The sequence below is a fragment of the Athene cunicularia genome, assembly GCF_003259725.1.
Source record: "Athene cunicularia isolate RWA chromosome 3 unlocalized genomic scaffold, athCun1 chr3_part1, whole genome shotgun sequence".
In the NCBI taxonomy this organism is placed as follows: domain Eukaryota; kingdom Metazoa; phylum Chordata; class Aves; order Strigiformes; family Strigidae; genus Athene; species Athene cunicularia.
In genome coordinates this window covers 53,410,551-53,436,891 of record NW_020799097.1, presented here as the reverse complement: position 1 = coordinate 53,436,891, position 26,341 = coordinate 53,410,551, and the positions used below count along the sequence as shown (strand labels likewise).

General features: G+C 38.8%; 1 protein-coding gene across 1 annotated transcript in view; it reads left to right on the top strand.

Moving 5' to 3' along the window:
• FRK (fyn related Src family tyrosine kinase) overlaps positions 1-7,127 on the top strand; it is a 53,440-nt gene extending 46,313 nt beyond the window's left edge. The window contains exons 6-8 of the mRNA XM_026844053.1: positions 1,314-1,495; positions 3,681-3,846; positions 5,699-7,127. Of these exons, the coding sequence (XP_026699854.1) occupies positions 1,314-1,495; positions 3,681-3,846; positions 5,699-5,913 (563 nt within the window). The 3' untranslated portion in view covers positions 5,914-7,127. The remainder of the gene's footprint in view (positions 1-1,313; positions 1,496-3,680; positions 3,847-5,698) is intronic.
• The last annotated feature ends 19,214 nt before the right edge of the window (positions 7,128-26,341 follow it).

The following is a 26,341-nucleotide window of genomic DNA, read 5'->3' as shown; positions in this document are numbered from 1 at the left end:
TAGATTAGTAAACTAGAATTAGATGAGTAAATTAAAATTTCACTCTTCATAAGGAATGATTACAAGGTTAAAAAGATAAAATGGCAGAACTGGAGCAGGCTATTCAAAACAATGGTAAGACACACTTTCATTACGAATCAATTCAAAATAAGGAACAGAAAACTGCCAGCTACAAAATGTTTTATTTCCTTAACTCAGATGCAGTAAGAAAAAGTCACGATCCTCAGTGAGAAAGGAAGACTACCAATAAATGTAGCAGCAAGCACTCAGCTTTTTGATATTGATAAGATTCTGAAACAGAAACCGTTCTGAGTATTAGAGGCTACAGTGGTAGACACTCATTCTTCAGTGCTGCAGTGTTTGGGTTTGGGTGACAGTGGTGCTTGACTATAATATTGATTTGGCTTACCTAGAATACCTTGTGGTACAAAGTATTTGCTGTGAGGTCAGCTGTCCCCAAAATGCCACAAATACCCTGAATTCTAATGTGTTATACACCAATGACTCTTTTCTGAGTACCTGTCTCACTATTTTTAGTTGCAGTTTATCATGGCCTAAGCCTCCTTGCTTCATTTGTGGAGGCAAGTTGCTCTGCTCAAACTTCTTCTACTATTTTGTTTGAACAGCCGATCTTTGATTGCCAAATCTCTATTTCTGGGACTTGCTGATCTTACAGTTGTGGGAACGGCATGCACATTGCTTCAGAAAGTTCTACAAGAGAAGCAGGCAGCTTGAAAGCAGCTCAAGGAGTCCTGCTGTTGAGTAGCAGCAACAGAGATAACAGCGTGAAGCAGTCAAGTGGACTGGAAAGTGAAAATGAGAGTTACACTTGACAGCAGATGGTATATTTCCTAGTAAGAATCATTGGAGAACAGGGAACCAGCATAATTTTGTGCTTTTCCATCTTTAGTCAGCTTTGGCTACACCCAGCAAGTACAGACATTAACTTTTACTCACAGTTTGGAACGGGATATACACTTGTCAGAAAGACAAACATCTGCATTACTATCGGTAGATAAATGTCTTTTTCTATGGACTGTGTCAGAAGCTCTTTCCAGCCCTAGATCAACTGCTGCATTTAGTATATATTCTTTTAGAGAAGATGGGGCAAGCATTGTTGCTCATTTATTGTGAAACTAGCTGAATGACTTTAAGTAGCGTCATTCGCTAACCTCTGTCATTTGGTTGGGATGTTACTTTATTATATTGCATGGTTTTGTTGATTCGTGTTGTCTATTTGATCCAGCCACCTGTTATGTATTTATATCTGAATACTGTAAATATTATGTTATCCTTGTCATCTTTTTAAACAGAAGATGCAGGCTCCCAAATCTTTCTCCCACATCAAGTAGACATGGCTGCTCAGGTGGCTTCCGGGATGGCTTACCTTGAATCTCAGAACTATATCCATCGGGATCTGGCAGCCAGGAATGTTCTTGTTGGTGAGCACAGTGTTTACAAAGTGGCAGACTTTGGACTTGCAAGAGTTTTTAAGGTGGGTTGTGAGAGGACGAATTAGATTAACTCTGGGGAACAAGGTGGAAGAGGTCAACTAAAAAGGATGAACTGTAGCCTCTGAATTGCTGGGTTATGGCAAAAGGCATACCCAGGGAGAAAAGGACCCCTAACTTGTTCACTTGTAACCTCTAACTGCGTTATTCCATGCAAAGTTAGAGGCCTGTGCCTTGGGTGTCACTCTGAAGATGGCATCCTCGTGGTCTGCTTCCCACTCAGCCACCAAGGAAGGAGCCTGTCAAGCAATATCCTTTGCTGCACAACCTTTATCCACAACACTAGTGTCTGCCACATGGAGCGAGATCACAGGAATGATGGCAAAATTATATTCCTGAGCCTGTAAGGGAAGGCATAAAAAAATGTATTGACAGCTATTCTCTCCTTGTTCACTTCCCCATTGCCTCCATGATGCTTGGGAGTGTAGGTAGAAATCTTAAAAGGTCCTTATGTCTCTCTGTGACTAACAGTGGAGTTCACAAAGTGAGCTCTCAGAGCTTTAAATTGGATGCAGTTGCAAGTTTTTTGCCATTGCACTATTTTTTTTTTTCTCTAGCCCTTGAGGACATGGAATGGCAAGTAAAGCTGACCAAGATCACCCAAGGAAAGAGCTGTGGTTTAGAAATGATATTTCCTAGCTCAGAAAATGATTTGATCAGAGTTGGAAGGATTTGATTTGCTATATTTTATGGATTTCAATATGTAATCCATAATTTCTGAGATCGTCTTATTGTTTATATTGATTTATGTTCTTGCACTGAGAAGGAAGAACAGACGAAAAAGCCCTCTGCTCTTGTTTGTTTTCTTCCATTCAAGCAGCAGAAATTGAATTTCATAAGAGAGTTGGATTTATTACATACTGAGATATAGAATAATGGCTTGACAATGGCATCAAGGGACTTTGAATGTGCTTTTTGCTTAATTTTGATTCTTCTAGTTATGCATAAGTGCAGATTGCATATTTTTAACATGAAAAATATATATTTTTAAATGAACAATGCTCACAATGAATATTTCTCCTCTGTCCTCACTAGAGAGGGTAATAATTTACAGCTGTTGACATTTCTTGTTAAAACTGAACTTTACTAAAACACTCTGTCATAGAGTCATCTCGGCAGACATTCTTAGGAATTTTGTCTCCTAAGCTGAAGCACTAACATGGTCACATGCAAAGATCCCAAAGGAGTAGGTGTGAGAAATTAAATCTTCATTTCTGTGTGCATTAATTAGCATAATGAAATAATTTCTTGTTTCCAGAGATGAGTATTACGGTCAAGACGTCAACTTGTATCAGTATGTAGATACAAATAACTAAGAACCAGTCTTTTCAAAACTATAGGGGATTACAGCTGGGAAATATACATTCTGTATTAAAAACAATCAAACAAACAAAATCTTGTACAGCTTTGCCTGGATTTGCATGTGAAAAACCTGACCAAGGCTTGGATGTGAATGATGTACACTAAATTACATTTAGGAATTAAAGAGAGAATAAATGTTCACAAAGTTTAGATATCTGTGCTATAAAACTTTAAGGATGTGATTCTACAAATCTGCAAGTAAATAATTTTTCTTCATGTCTTTCAGTCTTTTCGTCTTCACTTTATTTGAATTAATTGGACCCACTGTAAACTAGTATGTTAATTGGAATCACTTAGAGATTGTTCTTTGGTCCCCGAAAACTGCTTAAGTGATTGTTATAAAAGTCAATGGCCCTTCAACACTGCAATAAATCACCAAAGAAAGGTTCTGAAATTCATTAGCTCTTGCTCTTGCCTTCTCTGTTTACTGAAGACCAAACGTGGAGCCATTTGGTCTCTAGTGTCAGCAGGATGCTTACACTGCCACTCCTGACAGACTTTTGAAATCTTGCATGCCAGGTCCAGAATTCACAGTAGCAGGTCATAATTAATCACAAGCCACTCCAACGCTGTGTGCTCTCTTGAAATGATAAATGCTTTAGAAAAGCCTCCGATGAATTGTAGCATTTCTCAACTGTGAAGCCCATTTCAACAATAGACTTCAGAAAGTGCATGCTTTAATACTATGAAAGGCAACTGCTTGTGTAAAAGAGGGTAAGATTAAGCACATGCTTAGCTTGGTCAGGTGCTTAAGTGCTTTGCTGAAGCAGATCTGAAATCAGGCTTGCTTCGTTTTACCCATGACAGGTAGAAAATGAAAATGTATATGAAGCTAGGCATGAAACAAAACTCCCAGTGAAATGGACAGCCCCGGAGGCAATCCGCTACAACAAATTCAGCGTTAAGTCAGATGTCTGGTCATTTGGAATACTTCTGTTTGAAATAATCACCTATGGGAAGATGCCTTACGCTGGTAAGTGCTTTTACCTAGAGAATGATGTCCAATGTTTTCTTGCTTTAAGAATGGCACACAAAAATATTAAATGCCTGTACTACAGGCATGTTAAAGGGTTAAAACTGTAAATACAAAAAGAAGGCTGTTCAGATGAGGTCCATTTAAAGGGTCAGACCTTCTGGCTGCCCCAGGCTCCCTGGAAGCTTTCCCAAGGCTGTGATTAGCAGCCATTCAAGCTTCCCCTCAACGGAGTCAACATGCATTGCACAGGCACCTAAGCCAACTGGCTATTTCCCTCCAGCGTCAGATCAAAGATGCCAAGTTTAGGAATGTGTAAAAAGGGAAGGATTTTCTGTCCCCCATTTTGCCCTTGTTTGGTTTTTTTTTTTTTTTTAATTTATCTTTTTGAGGATATCTCATGGAAGAACATATTATTACGTGTCAAGTGCTGTACAGGCACTTCAGGAAGAAGGTGTTTGAAAAATGAATCAGGGTGTTTTTACCCCCTTCATTTATATTTGACTATTGCAGTGGAGTCTTCATAAAGAGAAGGATCACAAGAATTAGGAATGTCACCAACCTCAAAAGCAGATTTAATGGTAGGAGAGGAGCTATTATTCCTAGCTCTGTGAGAAATGCTCAAGGAACTGTGGCTCCCATAACACAAGGTATCAGTGAGATGATTGACTGTGACTCATTTTGTGCTGGTGAGAACACAAGGGAAGGACTAAAGCAAAAAAAAGTTATGCTGCATCTGTACAGGCCTGAGGGGGGTTGCATTCACCATAAACTACATTTCACAGGGTCCCAAACTGGTATTTTCTGTAAAAGGAAAAATTGATCTTGCTTTTTGATTCCCAGCCTTACCTCCTGTGAAATGGTGCAGAAAAAAAACCCAACAAACAAACCCAAAGCAAAAAATCATCAGCTCTTTCTTATATAAACTATAGGTGCGTGCATAAGTACACATACACACACGCATAAATGAGATATTCAAGTATAAATGATATGTCACACTATGATTCTTGTTATTGTCTGAAAGTACTTTCAGCATTATTCCTTTGCAGAGGCATAGTTTATCTGTAAATTTACAGTAGAAAATGTCCTTTTGCCATGGCTATTTGCTTACTTGGTATTACTTCCAGGAGTTTGAGCTCGGTAATCAGTTAGGAAAAGAGGTTATGGTGGCAGTGGGTAATGTACAGAGGAAACACCATTCAGAGATTTGGGAAAAGAAGTAAATATGACACAATTCAAGATTTAAAGAGTAGAAAATTAAAATTGAAAGAGAACAGAACAATTTATAGCCATATAAATATTTAATATATAAAAGTATAGCAAAGGTAGGGGAATGGATTCTTCTACATGACTCATGGTGACGGAGCAGGCAGAATGCCATTGCATAGCTGCACCAGAGGAAACTTAGGGCTGCCGTTAGGGAAAGCTTTCTAAATGTGAGGAAAATTCAGCAGCAGGACAGATTTTCTGGGGAGATTTTGGAGTCACTGACACTAGAGAGGTTTAGGAACAATTTAAGGGCAATAGGTGTCAGAAAAATTCTGGCAAACCCAGATGGCAGAGGAAAAGCCTCATACCCAGATGAACCATTTGCTATGCTGCTCAGGTGGTGCAGCTGAGGTGAGGGGGCTGGGAAATACTTCATGTGGTTTGTAACTGCTGGTTTGGGGTCCTCTGGTGACTCCCGTGGGCTGTTGCCATCGAAGGGGGCTTGCTGAGGACAGCTCTGCCCTCAGCCTGCACTTGCACCTCACAGGGGAGCATCCCATTACCTCCTCTTGGTAAGAGATAGGGACACATGGTGTCGCTTAGTAGACCCCAAGTATCCCGATGAATTCCTTTCGGCTTGCAGGTATGCCAGGACACCAGGTGATCCAGATGCTGGACAAAGGGTACAGACTTCCTCAGCCAGAGACCTGCCCGGCACCATTCTATCAGCTGATGCTGCAGTGCTGGAGTGCGGAGGCGTGCGGGCGTCCCACCTTTGAGGCTCTCTGCGGGCAGCTGGAGTGCTACTTCGAGACTGACGACTCCTCCTACGCTCATGCCCAGGACATGGTGAAGTGAACCCCCAGGCCGAGTCTGGGGGCAGATGCTACCCAACATGGCTGAAGGGTGTGGGGCTGTGAAATCAGCCTAACCTCAGGTGTGGAGGTTATTAGGGGGTGCCGAGAAATTCTGCCACATTTTCATCCCCATGCGGATACTCAAAGACACTAAAAATTTTTTCTGCTGGCAAGTGTTCCACAAGACTAAGCATCAGGAAGCTGGAAGGGTGCATGCTTCTGAAAAATAAAAAGTCTTCTATTTATTTTTTAAATAACAGATCACAATGAACAAATTAAATGAGTGTTGTTCAATAACCGTTGTAGCATTTTGTAATTTCTTTATTGGAATAATTATCTGCTGTTTCTTAGATTTTTGATTTCTACCAGGTTGATGTCATGAAGGAATGTGATGGGTCTGCACAGCGGGATCTGTGCTTCCAGACTCCTCTTACTGTAAAAAAAAAAAAAAAAATAACTGTGACTGTGATGATGGCAGAATTGAGATTAATTGCCTTGCTTAGACTTGAAGTACACATGCTTTTTCAATATCATGGGAGAAAAGGAATTATTTTATTTGGTGGATGCAAAAAGTGATTTTTTTTTTGGTTTGTCTACTCTTCCTTTTCTACAAGAATAAACAAATTATTAGTTTTTTGAAGCTGTTTGTTCTTAATGTTGTTAAATGCTGCCACAGAACCAATGAGTTATTGTCCGTTGAAGTGTAAGGTTTTGTTTTATAGTTCTTAATTTTAGAGATATTGGACAAAAAGGTATTTTAACATGAACTCAATAATGTCTTAGTCTTTTAGAGTGACACCCTTTCCTATCCTGCTGCCCAAGTCACAGACCCACTCCAAAAGGACAAGGCCCAGTTCAGGTCTAAGTATTTTGCAGATGAACTAACAATCCATGTTTCCATCTTCTCCAGATGTAACTTTAATATGGGAGATTTAAATAATAGATGATCCATTTTATTCTATGGGGAAATGGAACCCAGGTGCTTCTGCTAGCAAGTCTCTACAGCTACAGATTTTACAATTTTTTTGCGGTTTTTCTAATTAACTACAATAGTAGTTCTGCTAAAATCTGATATCACTGTGACAGTTTTATGTTCTCAATTGTGAGGCTTAGAGAACCAAGTTTTAATTATTTACTTATGATTCATCAGTTAATTATTTAGCAACATAATCCATGAATTAAGAGCTGTACTGTGTTAACATAGTGTGAGCTCAGTGTAAGTGTGCTACCATTTTCCTCTAATATCAAAAGGGTATAAATAAATGAAAAGATTCATTACTTTAAAGGCTGGGTGGCTTTTATTACATCTTTTTCATTTTCTTTTCTTCTCTTTCTACTTTAAATCCATTCATCTCAGTGCCTTGCTTCTAATTTTTAATTTCCTTTTCCCCTCCTCTACTTTTGGAAGGCAGCACACCTTTTTCTTTCATACATATCTCTTATGTACTTGCTATTCAAAACTCCTTTCTTTATGTATTCTTCTCTTTCTATCTTACTACACTTAGAGTCTTTCTAGCATTCTGTCTCTGTTCACCTTCATTTTTTGTGCAGTGTTTCTCCTTACTAACCCTCTTTATACTAATTACATTTCTAAAGCACAACACAGTGATAATTAGTTAGCTGTCATAGCATCCATGCAATTTTGGAAAGTAGTCATCCACTCTAAAAGAAGATGTCAGATGGCTTTGCCAAACACATCGTGATAAGAATTGGCATGGTAGGAACTGGGAGACTCCCAGGCAAAGTCTCCTACTGTCCTCCATCCATATTTGTTTTGAGAATCATGCTAGCTACTGGCTCATGGCCCCAACAAGATTTTATTTATGATTATCAAACCTCCATCAATCCATGCATCTCCCATCTGGCTGGTAGCTGTGTTTAACACTGTTACAGTATGAGGTTAGCAAATCCCACAGAGTAGGTTTATGTAATAAGAGCAGGAATGCCGTTATTTGGAAAGATCTCTGCGTCAAGCTTGCAATCTTGGTGTTCAAGCACTATTTCTAACATGATGTTTCAGACTTAAAACATGGAGAATGTTGCAAATAAAAATTGAGTTTGCCCAGCTCAAAAAAACTGTTGATAAAAGAAATATAATCTTAAAGAGCACAGATGCATGCAGTTCACAGGAGATGAGTTGCCAGGAAAAAGTCAAAAAATTGACAGCAGGGAAATAGCAATTTTCAGGATTCTGCATTATACCAACTGGTCTAAGCTCCTGTGTGCTGGCCACTGCCCTTGGGTGGACGCTAGAAAGATCTTGTAGGACTCCACTGAAGTGATGCCAGTAATTCTGAAGAAAGCAGACCTATGCAATAAATATCTCTTTAACATACAGGGAATAGAATATCTGTTTTTTCAGCTAAAATGGATACTTTGCTCCTTAATTTCTCCTATAGTCAAAGGAGAGAGAAAGGCTCCTTGAGATGGTGAATCAGTGTGCCAAAATTGCATTTCTCCTCTGGAGCACTCCTGATGGGCTTCTTTCTGTTTGATGCTGTGAAGGTATCCAGGAGAAATGAGACTCTTTGTTGAGGGGTGTGTGTGAACTGAAATTAGGTATTTCAAGCTCCCTCTACCAAGTGTGACCTCAGGAACCACCTTCAGCTGAAAGGAGCAGAAGCTGCAAGTGAGCTGCATCCTGCTGAGCTCTGTGAGGAGCAGGCACCCGCATGTGATGTCCTCCAGGTGATGTGGCCTGGCACAGCAGGCTGCTGCCGGCAGGCATGTTCCCCTACTGCTGCATCCTGCCATTTTATCTCTTGTACTTTCGCTGTGGATGCTTGCACAGCCACAGCTAGTTAATGGAGTTTGGATCTGACAACTGCCTCTAGTATGTGCTGGCCCAGAGTGGGAGATAAGCTGCAGCTTTGTCTAAAAGCAGGAGGTAGACTTACTTTGAAGTGTCTCATTACAGACACTGCATCAGATAAATTAGTTTATTTGTCTTCGTCTTTGAGGTAGCATATGCATATTTGACCTCCCCAAGGCAATGTCCTGTAGATGAAGAGGTTCAGTCAGCCTTTGTTTTCCATGACTGAACACCATCTCCACCCCATTGCTGTGTGTCCTGTAGCCAGTGCACCCTCTTTTCTTAGCAGAAGTGGAAAGCAAGGAAAGGCAGGAAGGCAAGTAGGTGATGGGGCTAAGACATTCATCTTGCACTGAGTTGCTCTGAGAAAGTCTGATGCCTGGTAGAGGCCCTTTGCCACTATCAACAGTCCAGCTGAGGCCAAACTTGGAAACCGTAGATGCTACTATGAGATCCAGTGGTTCCTCTTTCTGGCTTAAATCCATGCACTTGCCCTTGCTCCCTTATTTTGCCTGTCTGTAAACTGCTGTTATACCAATGAAATGCTGCCACTTTCGTTAGAGCTCTAACTTAGTGTCTCTTTTTTCCCTGGGCTGGCAGGGGGAAAAGGGAGCGAAAAATCAGCAATACAATGGAATCAGCAAAGCTCTGGAAGTAAAGAGTAATATGGAAGTTTAATCATTTGTTCTCAGCTCTTTCTCTCCATATTTTTGCAGTCAAATGGATCCATTACTGAGAAAGATTGGAGGAAGAAGGCAGCAAAGGGTGACAAACCTTCACAGAGTTCAATTTACTTACAGGCAATGCAACAAGCAAAACTATACCTTTCCAAGTCCAATTCCATTCTATAATAATTTTAGTTATATGACAGATAACAATTATATTGAGAAGTCTTTGCTATGACTTGTTTTAAATTAAACATCAGGGTTATCATTTCCAGTTATAGTGCACAGCGAGATGGGTTTATCTTATTCTGTTCTTGAGGCCTTTTATATTCAAGGTTCTGCTAGAGCTATCTATTGCACTTGTTTTTACCTGATGGATCATGGAGGGAAAATAATGGATTCAGTTATGAGAAATAGTAATAGATTTTTTTGAACTGACATAAATTTCTATGTTTAGATAGAATAAAAGGATCAGGAAGAGATAAGCTGAATTTTCTACAATAGACCGGTCCTGGTGAAATTCACTTCACATAAATTGTACTGAGACATCTTTTATGTAATGTTTTATTTATGTAATTCAGTTATTCTTTGAGAACTAAATCATTTTATGTGGTCTTACAAAAGATAACTTAAAAATGTCCAACCAGAAAAAAAGAACCTCGATTTTTCTTAAACTCTTCATTCTTCAGGAAGTTGTGGCGCAATGCAATTGAACTGTAAGTGTTAGGGAGTCCCTAGTGTTTATTTTTGACTTCTATTGGAGAACCTTTGCTCACTAAATCTGCATTCAGGAACACATGCAGGCATACTAAACACGTGATAGGGCAACAGGGAACCTTCTATCACTTGTAGTACTTTTTTTTTTTTTGTCCATTATATCTTGTACTTGCTCTCTGAATGACTTGACTATGAGCAGCAGTTTTCTTTGTGTAGATTTGAAACTTATAGCATGCAAGGAGCTGAGCCAGCAGAGTGCATTATTTTATTGTGGTTCTGGCTCAGCAAACTATTAGTGCCTAGAAATGGAGCATATAACTCATTCAAGTGATGGCTTCTTATGCTCTCCTATGTGCTTCTGTTTCACGCCTTTAAAAAGTGCTGTAGTGTCATGCCCACTCAGTGCTCCCCATGGTCATTGCGAATCACTAGTCAGCTGGTTGTAGAGTATGGATCTTGGAGCAGATAAAAATGTTGCACATGAGTCATGGCACTGTGCTCAAAGACATACAGATGTGTGGTATACTTTTATGGAAAGCTGTGTGGCTTCCATTCTGTTCCATCAACATCTGGGCCAGATGTGTTCTCCAGTGTGTGACAGATGCCTGCCTCAGTCACCTGCTGCAAAAGTTTGCCCAGAAAATCTCTGCATATGCTCGAACAAAATGCTGAACTAGGGTCTGTGAAAAAGGCTTCATTCTATCCACGCTTACTATTAGCAAGTACATGTAATTTATTTTTTCAGTCTCAGGCTTCTCAGGAATGACTAATACAGAAGAAAAAAAAATCAATGACATGTATAAGCAAGCTGGGGAAATCACTGAAAAGTACTTTGGCATTTTAATCTTCACAGCTACACTGTGCTGAAGAATTCATTTTTTCCTTATTTTGGTATAGAGAAAATTAAAATGTGCATTTGAAGCATACTGTATCCTAGAAATGAATTTTAACCAGTTCCTGGATCTAAATATCACTAGGATTGAAAAATGTGATAGAAATTGTACCTTGGCTCCCACTACTATTTTCACCAAAATAAATTCTGCTATTAGGCAGACATGTGAGAAGGCAGGTATACAACAACTTCTTTATTTCTTCCCCCTCTCCAAGTTCTTTATCAATATTATTACAGGAAGGTTAAAACTCCCACAAAGTAAAAGCTAAAAAAAAATAAATTTGAGCCTTGAAGATTATTCCCCAAACTACTCTTCAAATAAAAAAATAAAAAGAAATGTAGGAAGATTTTATCATACTTTGGCAATTGTTCATGTCTTTAGAAAAGACAATGGTAGAGCATTTCAGAACAAACAGAGTTGCTGCTGAATTTGTGAAAAACACTCTTTGGTTTAGCTGGCTGTGCTATATATGCTATTAAAGAAAAGCAAAGCATATTGCACTGCATTTTTTTTCTCTAATTACCTCGATATAAATATCTCAGTATACTGACTGGACTTCTGTGTTTTAATATACTAGAGAATTCAAATATATATAGCAATATCAAAATATTTTTATTTTTATTTCCTGTCTCTGCAGCTGGATAGTTGTATCTCTCTGCTTAGGAGAATATCTAAACATGCTAAACTTTTTATTGTTGGTTATATGTGGTTTTCAGCACTGTTTTTTCTCTCACTTTTTTTTATTCTGTTCTTGATATTTAAAAAAACCCTACTTGGATGTTTTTATACTATGATTATTTTATTTACATTTACAAACAACAAAACCTGTTCACATTGCAAAGTGCTTCATTAGTGTGACAAATACTTAAAAGTACCAAAAATAGAACACAATGCATTCAGTGTTTTTTTTTTCCTATGGGACAGCTTCTTATAAACAGGTACCTGCCCATTCTGTGCCATTACCAGCCTCTAAGTTCTGCGTTCCTCTCAGAAGCCAGAAGAATGAAAACCGAATTTGCGTGTTTTTCTAGAACTACTTGGCTCTGGGTTACTTCGCACTAAAATCAAGTTTCAAAAATCTGTTTTTCACTGTTCCTTTTACCTCATCTTCTAAATGTAGGCACCAGTTCTCCAGATTCAGCGATGTCATCTGAAGCCACACTCTCATCCCAATGCTTCAATAATTGTCTTTCATCTTCCAGTTGTTCCACCATCAGTATTGCCTGTCTCCGTAGCAAGCTGGCTCTCATCCATACTCTCATCCCTGCCAGATGCCAGATCAGTTATGGAGAGACATGCAGTAAAACTTTAGAAGCCCACAGGTCTTCTCTGATTTATTTAACTGTCGCTCTGCCACACACACATACATCGAATTAAGATACTAAGATAGACTCCTATTGCAGTTGACAGACTGTCTTTAGAGTTAATGAGAAATGACTCAGTACAAATCTTTGGGACCCCACAGCTATGAGTGAATAATATTACTGTGGTCAGACTAATAAGGCACTGGAATCTGGAAGAAATTAAGTATGAGAGCTGCTACATCACCAACTTCACAACAGCCTTCCCTGGAAGGAAAACACAAGCCTGTTTCTGTAGGAAGGGGTAGTGGGAAGAGAAACTAATTGATGGTAGGGCACAAGAGATTGTGATGCTTCTCTAAATTACTGCTATCAGGGTCTTAATACTGATCTGTCATTTTCCTGTGAGACTAGAAATAGAAAATGGATTAGACTTCTAGTGGAGGAAAAATCAGTGATACAGGGTATGACCATAGTCTAAGGTGTTAGCAAAAGTATAAATCTGCAGCTGTGGTTGTGTTGGAAGGCAGGCTGCTATGCTCTTTTTCTACCTGTACTGTTACAACATGACACACATCAGAGACCAAAACTAATAAGAAATTTCATTGCTGTCACTTGCCTTTAAGAGAACCTCTGCCATTGCTTACAATCCTGTAAAGTGGATGTGTGTACAAATACCCCAACCAGCTTCAGGCTGTCCAGCTGGGGTAACCGCTGTCATCTGGCTATGGCCATTTGAAAACGGCAGCTCCTAATTGGGATCGTTCTGACTTTTGATATGGATGATGCCTCTGATTTCTGAAATGCTACTGGTGCCCGTTGGAGCTCACACACAACCAAAACGATGTTCTTGCCTTGGAAACTCTGCAGGGAAAGGCTTTGTTTTGGCAAGTGTTTATACCCTGCTCAGCTCCTTTCCCATGATTTTTGGGAGGGTTTACAAGACTTCAGGTTGCAGTGGCAGAAGGCCCATTCCTAGCACCATTGACTTTCTGCATTAGCAGAAGTAGGTGAAGGACTTGAGTAAGTTAACACAATTTCTCAGGAGAGTATAACTAAAAGAGGTGAGGAAGGAAGCAGAGAATTCAGAACAATAAATTAATTGTTTTTTGGATCAGTTACCATTTGCATCTTTAGGTTTGTATGGGTATTTCATTTTACCCCTTCCACCTTGAAGTTTATTAGGCTTTTATGGCCTCACGAGAAAACTTAGTCCTAACAAAAGCCATTACTAATGTTTAAAACATTCTAGCTAATTTCAGTTTAGCTTGACAGGGGTAACTTTTAGTGTCAAACTGTCTGAATTAGCTGAAAGTTGGAAGCATTCCTATGCCAAGCTCATTTCCCATTGTGCTTGTAGCTTTAGATCTGTATAGCCTAGTAATGCCAGAGAGTGCTAAGTAGGGTCAGCGGTAGGATGAAACAGCTTCAGGGTGATCTAATAACTCTCCCCATCCTGGCACCACAGCGGTACATGGTTGTATTACTGAATGTCTGACTCCTGAAAACGCTTAACTGCTCCACTTCAGGAGCATGCAATGTAGCTATGATTTTCCTCTAATCAATTGTCATGGTAATAAAGGAAGTGTATTTGCTAATCCCTGACTCATACAGTGATAGGAGATTTCACTATACTTGTGGTTTCTGGAGGTCTGATAAGTGCATATCACATCCTCATGTAGGTCCCAAAGCTCTAAAATAATTTTGTGAAGTTTTTCTTATTCACCCTTGAGAAAAGAGATATGGCTCCAGCAATCAATTATCATGTGAAATGATTCTTAAGGGCAGAGATAAAACATCCAGAGTATCAGAGAATAGCCATGATTTATTTCTTTAATTCTTCATATAACTAAATTATGAGTTATAATGAGATATTACACAAGATTTATTTAGAATGGATTTTGGAACTTTATTGCGGGAAACATACTTACAGTTATATATTGTTTGTTACATTGGCACTTCTTTAGCCTGATCTATGGAATAACTGTATTCTCAACAGTGAATTCTTAATGTACTTTACAGCAATATAATTTAAATATAGTGCAAGTGTCAAATATTGATTTGGAGTTAACTTATGACTGATACCTAAATCATAATGGTGCTGTTACTTAAGGCTAAAAACATCTGACCCCTTACTTTATTATCTTTTATATTTTATGAGTAAAATTAAACTTCTGTCCTTCTAAAATAAAAATTTACGGTTGCATACTCTCAACATGAATTTCTGTGGCTATGAAGGCAGTTAAGAAACCTTCCAGTACTTCATATATGCTTTTTGAAATTAGGAAATAGCAATTTTCTTTATGGTATTTCCATACTTCGGGCAAAGACATTACTTCATTCTTTATGGATGTAACAGAGAAAACTTTATATTACAAGATATCTTGGCTACCACTACCGAACAGCTGTAGAAAACCAGAATCTCTTACTAGTCTCACAGGGAAAGCTGGAGAAATGTATCACGAAGTTTGTGTCTGCAGTTTTGTGATGTTTTGGCATCACTGTTAGCAACCCCTGCACTAGCTGGTAAAGATATATCAGGTATGCTAGCATAAACTTCAACTGAAAAGAAGATATATATATTCTCTGTACTTTTGAGAAATGGATAAGGAGAAGGCTAAATCACCTAGTCATCTAAATTCAGTATTTTGGTTTTGAAAGTGAAAGATGAAAGTTTAATAAATAGTCTCCTGAGTGGCATTTTGGGCTAGCTTTTAAAATGCCATTGTTTCTAACCCATCATAGGTAACTCAGAGTTCAGTACATTGCAGATGTTCAGCTGAAAGCTTTTACCCTCTGTTACTGCAGATGCCCTGTTACCGGGTTCAGTTAATAGATTAGGAATGGCCTGTACAAACTGCAGACTGATTTTTGATTTGTAGTGTAAAACGCTGAAAATAATTTATCTGCCTTTAGTGGATGAAGGTGAGATAAAAAGACAGTCGAAGAAGGAGAATGCCTACGCCAGTAAAGTGTTCTGGTCTAAAAACCAGCACTGCAGTCAAGAATGTGTGACAGCTAAATACCTGGAGTCCTCCTCCAGATGTTTCCAAGACAATGAGGCCAAAAGGTTGGGTCTCCTTGCGATATCATGCAAGTCCAGCAGGATTTAGATGTCATTTGTTGATCTCAGATAGCAAAAAATAATTCAAAGAAACCCACCAAACTCATTTTCAAAGACAAAAATTCCTTTGGCTGTTTGAATACCTTTCTTTGTGTGGCATAGGAGATAGTAGTACTGGTATAAACTTTTACAAAAGGCTTTCTCAGAGTTCACATGGTGAATTAGGTCAGCAATGCTTAGGTATACCAGTACACTGTGTGGCATTAGAAACACCCACCTCTGCCTTCACATTGTGAACAACCAGGCTCATTGGCCCAGAGCAGAGCCGTGGGGCAGACCCACATCTCTAGGCATCTAACACCTCACATTAACCACTTGGTTTCCTCTGTAACAAATATGAGGCTACAAATTAATACAGTTCGAGGTTTCATACCTAGATTTAGAAGATGTAATTCAGAAGCTCATTTCTTTGGAGTAGCTGGTCATAAAACCCAAAATGGCAAGATCAGATGGCTTGTCCTTAGCACGCACCAGTGGCAGCCTTGCAGAAATGCCTGGCAGAAGCAACACAGTTACTGTGAACTGAAGCCTTTGCACTGAGGGTCGCACACTAGGGCTCGAGGGATCAGGCAGGGGCAAACACTAGTCCTGGCTGGGAGAGCATCCTCGATGCTGACTTTGCACCAGGCAGCAGGCTGGTGGTGGTATGCAGCCAGGTGGCAGCTCTGGGCTGCCCGTGAGTGTCAGCCACCTCTCCCTCCCCGCCAAGGGAGGCAGGGGCTCTCTAGGGAAGGCTGGTAGCTGGAGGAGGACACAGTTGTCCTGTCAGTGGCTGCTGCCAGGGAATTTCCAGCCTGACTCCCCCCGCCACACCAGGCCTCCCCTGCCATTTTCTATTGCTTTTTTCATCTTGAAGAAGGGACATTACAGCAGTCTTGCAACCTGTTTTTTGGGGGGAGGTTTTTTGGGTTTTTTTGGGGGGAGGTGTGAGTAATGGTAATAATTTTTGTATGTGTGTGGTTTGTTTTGCTTTGATTTGTTTTTCAATTTGCTTCAGCAAAGGTGTAAATGGTTTAAGTTACAGAACAGCCTGGGAGGCAATGTAAAACCCTGGGTGGAGACCCCTGCATGGTCAAACTCCCTCTTTACCCCATATTTCACTAAAACTTCTTTCAGCTACAATGCTAAGCACAATACTGACAAGCAGGTGTTTGCTCAACCTGATTTTACCTGCTGTGATCCCTGTAGCTGTCATTGTAAAGCCCTGCTAGTCCTGAACTTGAATTCAACCTTTAACATTTCTGAAAGAGTTTCCTTTCCTGCCTTTCGAGATGGGGGGACAATGGAGGAGAAACACTGGATGCAGAGGCAGATACTTGCTAGCGTTTGCTTATTTGATTCTTCCTCCCTGTCCTTCATGGAAGTCCAGGAAAAAAGTGGAGCAGAAACACACTGGTATAAATTATTCAAGGATGCTGCTGTTTCTAAGAAGAAGCCAGGAGGAGTCTGCCTATAAAACATTAACCTGACATTTTGGAATTGTGATGGGTGGGTTGGGAGAAGAAAGCTTAAGAATGAGCAGAACACTGTTCTAAGGAAACAGAGACATTTTTTAAGCCACAAACAAGCCTGCTTTATCACTGAGTTGCACGTGGGCTTCCAGTGATTATGAGTTTGGGGAAAAGGGAGATGGGGGTGGAGGAAGGGATATTAAAAATCTTAGAGAATCTTGTCAATAGGTTACAAAAGATCTGTTCAGTGGTGCTATGGGAAATCAGAAAGAGGGTCAAAGTCAGAGTCCAGCCAGGTTTCTTTGCTATTCCACTCCTTTGCTTAAAATTGGGGAGTGATCTACTTGCCCTACTTAAAATGTTGAAAACCCCTTTTGTTTCTGATTGACAATTTGGAATCCTAATTCGGTTGTGATCCACCTGATTTCCCTGGAGACTCTGAAGTACAAAAGGTGCAAAGAAAGTATAATTTTTTATTTAACTTCTGTAGATAGTAACAATAAAATGATGCCAATTCCTGCACCTGATAGAGCATTTTTTCAGTTGGGAAGCCCTACGGCAATGTCAGATGCCCTCTATTTAATGACATCCCTGTATTTTAGAACTAAAATACTATTTTGGACAGACTGAAGGCAGGTTTCCAGGTGAATAAAACATCTCTCAGGACAAGAGACAGTGAACAATGTCTTATATTGAATGGAGCAACTATGTAGAATTTATGAATTTGCCACTATTTTTTGGCTTTTTACCTTTTAGTTCAATGTTTCAAATCTTTGACTCCTGTGATTTAGCCCTATGGCCTTTCTATTTTTTCCCATAGGTGATTCAAGTTTTCTTTTCTTAATGCAAGGTTTTCTGCAAAAGCAAGGTCTGCTACCTATATAGAATCTAGGGATAAAAGTGATGCTCACAAAAGGCTAGCCTACTGAAGTAGATTTCCTTCTTCTCTTTTTCTTTCTCTATATAATTTGTATATAGTGTTATTTCATTTCCCAGCTGAATTTATTTCTTGACTGTTTTTCTCCATCTTGGGTTGATTTTTTTGCTTCTCTCTGTCCTGCAGTGTATGATTTTCTTTTTATTTGCTCACACTTCCTTTCTCCCCAGTTCTACAATGCCAATAATATTTGAGTCATGTTTTTAACAGATTAATACATTTGAAATGATGCAAAGTGATCCTGTCCACTTTACCTAGGCAGCACAGGAAAATAATTCCAGTTAGCCAAAGGTAAGAATCAGAACTGTCTTTGAGTTTTCATCAGAGGTCCCTAAAATGGAAATACTCTGTGTGGGGTAGAACTGTTTCATCTCCCTCTTGTTATCGAATGCATGGTAGAAATGCCTAGGTTTTAAAAAAATCCCCAAAAAGGAGACCTGAGTTTCAGGCCTGCTCACAGTATGGAGGGGCAAATTCAGGGAAGATGCCTTCCTGAGAAGAGCCATCAGGCATTCCCCTGATGACCAGGTCCCCATTCCTGCTTATGCAGGTCCATGATCTGTAAAAGTGAACAACCTTGTTTGGGGGCAGGTGGTTATTAATTCAGAGGAAACCAAGGGCTATATCTGCCAGCCCATCTGATCAGAGAAGTATTCTCTGGTGTTTACCGCTTGTGTCTGTAACAGATTCGAAGATACTGTTCAGACTATGTATTTGTTTTCCACGCAGTTCTGTTTCTTTTGCATCCTCCAAGGTATCAGCTTCTGCAGCCATCCACACATGCAGGTGACGGCTGAGAGCACCGCTCAGCAGGTCACTCTGGCACGATGTAGCATTTGCTGTGCAGCTCCATGCCAAAACTCTGCTGCCAGAGTGCTCCAACTGTTCACTCTCCATTTTTGTCTTGGCTCAAGGAACAGCCACCTCCTGCCACGTCTGCTACTACAGAGCAGAAACTAGATTCTCGCCATTATCACAGTTCACCAGCCAACTCCTACTACTTCTACCAACTGCAGAACGGGCATGAGCAATCACATTTATTCAGTGTGCTTGCTTCCCACATGTTAACCAAGACGTGGTTTTGGCTTGCCACTCACTTGCTCCTGTGCCATTAGAATAATGCACGTATTGCTCCTCTGTCTTTTGGATGGAGGCAAAACTGACTAGATCTCACCTGTAAACCACATGTTTGGCTTGAAAAGCCAGAAAGCTTATTTCTCTGAATTAACAATACCAAGTCAAAGTGCTGTCAAAATCCCTTTCGTACACTAAGTTTGGCGTGCTGCTTGGCGGTGGTGGGCTTAGTAGCCATGTGGGAAACCTGTGAGATTCCTTCCCTAAGGACTGGATGCGAAAGAAAGCGTGGCTCTAATGTTCTGAGTCTTTGGCATGAGAAAGCCAGGCAAAGAAGCGCATGATTCTTCACTCCCAGCTGCTGGTTGATTGATGGGAACTGAATTGGTGATAACTCTGGAGGGAGATGTTTGCCCTGTCTTCCATCTGGAGCTGCTGTGTTATGACTCACAGAGATGGCTATTGAACAGGCTGGGCTGACAGACCTTCTCCAGCAAGTCAGACTGAGGCTGGGGAAATAAGCAAGTTATCCAGGGGTGCTTGGAGTGAATGGAGTTTGATGTATCTAATGACGATAGCTTTCATAAAAACACAAAGTGCTGGGAAATTGTGGAAAGTAAAGGGAAAACAGAATGTCTCTCTGCCTTTAAGACAAGGAAACAATTGCAGATGGCATCTTCCACTTCTCAGCCCTGTTGCTTCCTCAGGGCCATATTCTGCCCTTGGATCTGCTTGATGTATCACTGTGAAGTGCTTTAATTTAGCATGTAAAGGGGTGCCAGCTGCCAGAGTTTAAATTACAGACAGAGATTATCTTGTCTTTCCTTGAGACCAGTGTCCTTCTGTGCCTGAGACTTACCGTTAAGGTTCTGAACCAAATGGGTCATTGCAACACAATGTGTAAGACAAATGGAGATGTGCTGCTATCTAAACATGAAATTCTTTAAACAGCATTCATTAACGACTATAGAGTAGTGTTTCTTCATTGGCAGCAGATGTAATATTAGTAACTTGCTTCATTTTTTGTAGCCCAGGAAAAACATAAATCTCTCAAGAGAGTTCAGGAGAAAAGAAAGTATAGACATAAATTGTGCTGTATGGTACAATGAAAAAGAGTATCACATGCCAAGAATCACAACTGAGGGGTGATATCTGGGGCGAATGTGCATGTTGCAAAGTATTTGGAAAAAAAAACATTCAGTTTCTATTGCTTTCTAAATGTAATGAAGAAAAAAAGTGTTTCCAAATGATAATATTGACAAAAATACTAGGAGAGTTGCCCACAGCATGACACCTTTATGCTTAAAATATACTGAAACTGGTTTATGTACAGAATTTCTACTGCAGTTCTGTGTAGAAAAATGGAGAAAAAATCCTTTAACTCTATTCACACAGACAAATCCCCATGGGCAGATCACTGGGGATGCGAGGTCAGACTATGATAGCTATGCAATTGATTCTGTTCTGAGCAAATTATCCATTCATATAATATTAAAAGAAAAAAAAGAATTCCCAGTTTTGGTTATTTTAGCCAAAGGTGGGGCTTGTTGGTTTGCTTGTGGGGTTCTTTTTTGGTTGTTTGTGTTTTTTTTTTTGGTTGGGGTGTGTATATTTTATTTTATTTTTTACTTTGTAAGCTACAAACAAATGGCTGAAAGAATAACAATTTTCACAAAGTTTTCCATGTGTTAAAGAAATTTCACTTTCTGTAATGACTGCTTTTATTGTTCAGTAGGTTCAATAGATGCCTACATGGCACTGGAAATATAATTTTCCTTTTTAAATTTTCTATAAACCTGTAATTATTTTTTTCTTTTTAACTCAGTCTTTACTTTAAACTCTCATTTTACTGTGTATTATTTTTTTGTTTTTTTCACCTATAATTTAGAATATGGTTTAAATATGTAACTGTATGTACTCATTCAGCCCAGACAAATACTTGCAAGTTCATTCTTTGTATCTAATTTTCTTTATAACATTTTGTATGAGTTATCTTTTTGTGAAAAAAAAAAAAAAAAAAAATTTCATTTTATCAGATATTTTACAATGGCCTTGAAAAATAAAAATAAATGAAAGGCCACATATTGAAGTCAAAGCAAGTGCTTAATTGAAACCTCTTCTAATCAAAAGGTTTATAACCTTTGATATCTATCCAGAAGTCCCACCTCTAAGCTCTTTTGCATTCAAAGTGAAGTGCTTATCATACAGAGAAGAAACATGCTGAGGGAAATGATTGCTGCTCATTTCTTGTCTCTTTAATGTTGTTGGAATGCCTCAACTGTCTGTGCAGTATTCTGTCCTTCATGTGCCCTTGAATAAACATAAATGACATTTTTTCATCTCTAGTAGGCACAAGTTTGCTGAGCAGGTTGTAGATAAACCTAAAGAGTTTATTTGACTTCTCAAGTTGAGAATGTCTCAAGAGACTTCTTCTTTCCTCTGGCTGCAGTTACTGGGCTGGCAAACCTGTAACACTAATAGGATTTTAGATATTTTAATTATCCTGTGTTAAACTTCAAAGACATTTTTTTGTATAATCGGAAGAAGAGATCTGTGCAATTTTTTAACAGATACATTTGAGTAGAGAGGAATTCTAAACGTCCTTCTGCTCCAAATGGTTAAGGTAGAAAAGCTATCACCACTGAAAAGACTATCACCATAGGCAAAGTAATGTTTGTCCTTGTCCAGTGTAAAAAGGTGATGCTAGTTGTTGTTTGTATAATTAGGTAACAACTATTCAAAATTTCTTGACACACACAAAAAATTAAATATATGTTACCTTGAAAAAAGACACCAGAAAAAGTAAGTTCTGATATTTTTCCAATTTCTTATTAATCTAATCAGAGGAATTTTAAAAAAATGTGCATCCAAACATAAATATTTTGTCTTAAAATATCAATATGATTTGTTAAAGATACAGTGAAATACTGAGTCTAAATTATCTTCAGATGTTAAAATATTTTCTTTCAGTAGAAATAGAAACATCTTTCACTGCTTTTTATGCTAAGTAATTTGGAATTTGAACAAAGAGAGCACTTCTGCTTTTCATTCTAATTATAGGCAAACTGGAAAATCTTAAAATCTCTATAGAAGGAAAATGCCATTTTTCTTTAAACAATTTGATTCATACAGCCAGTCTCTAAGACATTTTCTAACTTCTCTAAAGAAACTAGAACAATGAAGACAATATTTAGACACCTAAAAATCACATTCTTCTATTATTGGAATTCCAACACTGATAATGCAGTAAAATGAATTATCTATCTCTAACCTAGGCAATCCCTGAATTACCAAATGTTATATTGCTTTAGATCCATGAATAATTTCTGAGTTTATGGAATTTAAGAAGACATTTCAATTAAATTTATTTTTTAAAGGTAACGCCTGTGGAACTACAATTAAAGATTTAGAAGTCGCTTAACAAAACCAGATAGTTAACATGGAAATACAGCAGCAGAATCAGACAAATTCCACATTAACTTGCAGTTGTAAACTGTTAACGCTTTCATTTGAGTAAAACAAAAAAGAAAGTATAGTGTTTCACTTATCCTAAAACAAGGTATGTCTTGTCAACTTTTAGACTGCAAAAGAAAAATACCAAAATCAATGTTGAAATGAAGTATTGTGCAAAACGAAAAAGGAAAGATATGAGTTTTGACACAAAGTGTAAATTCATTGACTTTTAACCATAATTTGTTTGCTATTAAAAAAAAAAAAAAAAAAAAAAAAAAAAACTCCTTACTTTTCAGCCAGGAATACTTCTGAACAAGCTGAGGTATTACTTGGACTTAATGACATCTTAGTTAGTCATCTAGTTTGGAAGGAGAATTCACAGTTTATAAGTTGTTTGTAGTCATACTTGCAAGGTATCATGTCGGAAACTAAAATTATTTTGTCCATCCCCTGTGAGTATTTTGGCAACAATGCACCCAAAGTAGTGAATTTGGTACCTCTTTAACTGTTTGGCCTTGAAATACTGTGAGAACTTTGTCAAGAAGTTTTACAAGGATATAAAGATGCATCTTCAGTTTGGTTTAGGGTTTTATTATTAGATGTAGATCCAAGTGCATATGCGAAATGGGATAAAATCTGTGGATGCAGACAATGCTTTTTGTTATACCAGCTAATACACCTGGAAAAGATAGACAGAATTTGGATTTAGAGACCTTCTAATGGCTTGAGAAAGGGCTTCTGTACTTTGTTTATTTTTCTACAGCTGCATACATCTAATCACTACTTGTTTCAAAGGGGTCAAAACCCACTACAGCTGAACTAGCACTAAACAACCCAAAACCTTATGCTACACAACATTATAGCTGCATTTACATTGCATGTCACCACAAGACCTTAAACCCCGGGTTTAAATGTGAGATAATTCCTCACTTGTTTCAAACCTATACTAGGCTTTCTCATCTCTTGGTTCCTTATGAATCAGTATAAAGGAGCTCAGGTTTGACCAGCTATTGCTAATCAGTTTACCCCAGAGCAGAGATGAACTCTCCCGTGAGCTTCGAACCATAGCTGGGCAGTTGAGCCACCCATAGGCTGCACGCCTAACGATGGCTGCAATCCAGCAGGCCAAAGCATGGGGGTCAGGTTCTTCCTGAACACACAGCGTGTGCATAGTTTTTCCAGTTAAGTTTTCTTATCAAGGACAAGGTAGTCAAAAGAAGGTGGTAAAGAGGTCAGAGATGAAAAGGCTTATCTGCCCTATTCCTCTTCCAGAGAACGAGCCTGTCCAGGCTGAATACAATAGCAATCTTTCTGCTGCCTATGTATATTGAATACTGTCCAGTTTGCCTTAAAAGCTGCAGGAAAAACGTCATTGCCTTCTTTAGGGACTGGCTCATCCCTTAATACATCTTTGACAATGAGGTACAGAGCTGGTCTTTATGGAATAAATGTGAACTCCTGCAGATTTTTCTATAGTCAATGCACAGTTCTCATTACCAGGTGAATGTATTTGGCCTGGACTTGTTAATTAAAAGTCACAAAGTTCATAAGAGGCAGAAAAACAAATCCTGAGCTCCCAATGCATATGCATAGACCATGCTCACCATTTTATTTCAGTGATACACAAGCTGTGATATTTGTGTTCTGCAACTGCCTGGTTAGCCCCTTATTGCTCTTAATGCTTTAATGGCCTTTTATGTATGGATGTGAAGTGTTGCACATCTCCAGAAAAATCTAATAGAAACCAGTGTATCTAAGCACAGACATGATGAAGGGCTCTCAGAGGAGCATATTGTGAAACTGGAATGAGGTTTACTGTTTGCATGCCTAGATAAAATGTGACTGTTTTCCTGCTTCATTCTTCTGTATTTTTCCCTCGGTGGGGGAGTTCTAATTTTATTTCTAGTGTAAGCACAGATAAAATCTATTCAACAATAACCATAATAATAAACCACAGATTTGTATAAGTCTCCCTGTTATTTAGCCACTCTTCAAAACACATTTTAAAAGGTAACTGTGGAAACAAAGAAACCTGGGATAGACTCACTGTTTACTCTAATGAAGTCAGGCTGATACACCCCCAAAAATATTTGTCCATTATGACACATAAAGAAGGAAGGATGGTTTTTGTCTGTTACACTTCTAAGTTTTTTTTCTTAAAAAGTTTCACTGATTGGTCAATATATATTTTTAGCTCTATGCAAAAAGAAAGAATTGCACCCCATTACCAAAGGCAAGAAATAATAAATCACAGTGAGGTCTGTTAACAATCAAGCTGCATTAAGAGGCTTAAACACCATTTTCTGTCAATATGCAACACCATGTAATTATTTAATATCCATACAAATTATTTTAATTATAAGGTGAGAAGGTGAAAGCCTCCATATAAAAGCTGAGAAGTTGTGAGTCTGGGGATCCCATAGGTTGCAAAAAGATTGCAGTTCTTTATCTGTTCCTTACCTCTGGGGAAAGACTGAAAATTACCCTAGGACTAAACAATCTATGACAGAAAATAATACTAATAGGATGATCTGATTCCAAGAGAGACACACATACACATTCTCCACCACAATGCAATGCCTCCATGTCCCAGCATCTATCAGGATTAATATATTTTAGCCCAAATAAGTGAGTGTACTACTAGTCCTGACATGTGAAAGAGCAGAGGTTTTGACTTAATAATGAAAATTTGTGTGCACAGTGGACTCAGTGAAGACTTGATCCTGCTGTTTTATCATGATAGGATTGCTGTTACTTGGTGAAACCCAAGTCAGAAATGCTTTTTCTACAGATTACTGACATCTTCCCTATTTTTCACAGCTACCTTGCCCTCTGTCCAAAGAGTAACTAAAACTCAAGCGAGCTGGTCATCTAACTGGGTTGAAGAAGATTCAGTTTTCTTCAAAAAGAGTAGAATGGGACACTTGAGTCTTCCATATTTAAGAGGAGTACCTTAGTTCACTGGTGACTATCTGGTAGATATTCTCTTCTTCATTCCTTCCCTCTGCTTTTGACCAGAACTACATCATGCAAAAAACTGTCCTATCAAGCATTAATTAAAGGTGGTATATTTCTGTCAGAAGTTTTTATTTCCAAAGTAGATATTTTCCAATTAAACCCCCCAAAATTGTAAATTTCCCATCCACTGCAGTCTGGATATTCTACTTAGTGTAGGTTCCATCTGGATCTGTTCTCATCTCAGTGTAATTTTTGTTTTCCTTGCACACTAATACATCTCCTCAAGCCATTGCAACTTATTTTTTTCCTTGATGTTCCTCCCACAGACTCATTAATTAGATGATAACCAGTCAATCTTTTCTTTAAGTCTGGGAGCGATAATTGGCTTCTCCAGTATTATATAATTTACTAGCAACCAAACCTTTGTGTTGACTTAACAATGACACTGTTAGCTCTTCAGTGCAATGTCTCTATAATGTATCTTCTGAGACAGTCCTGTTGCCAAAACAGAGAATATTCTGGCGTGTCCCACTTCTCAGATACAGCCAGTTTAAGATTTTGGGTGGTACCTTACACCGTATGAGATGAGCAATGCTTTTTACTGTGAGCCAGCCATAGAAACTGTATTGTCAGAAGCAGGAATACTGGGATCACAATGGATTCTAACGGAGTTGTATAAAATCTCTATAAAGTAAAATTCTATTATACCTTTTTAAGTGTTCTCTTGTGCTTACGTTAAACAATGACAAACTAATTCCTGACATTCAAATCGCTTAGTGCTCCTGATTCTAAAGCTCATGCTTTGATTTCCACACTCAGATCTCAGGATATCCGTAGACCTGGCTCAAGGCCAGGTAAGAGGCTCTACCTCCTCCTTCACCCATTCTCGCTCTACTTCATTGTGTTACTTGGTGAATACACAATTCGGAGGTTTTTGCTGGAAGGGGATAAAAATGATGCAACACCTCCACAAACATTTATAGACTGCCTTCAGATCCAGCCTTTTATTTGTTATGTCTGTGTTATGCTGAAAGGAGATTGAAA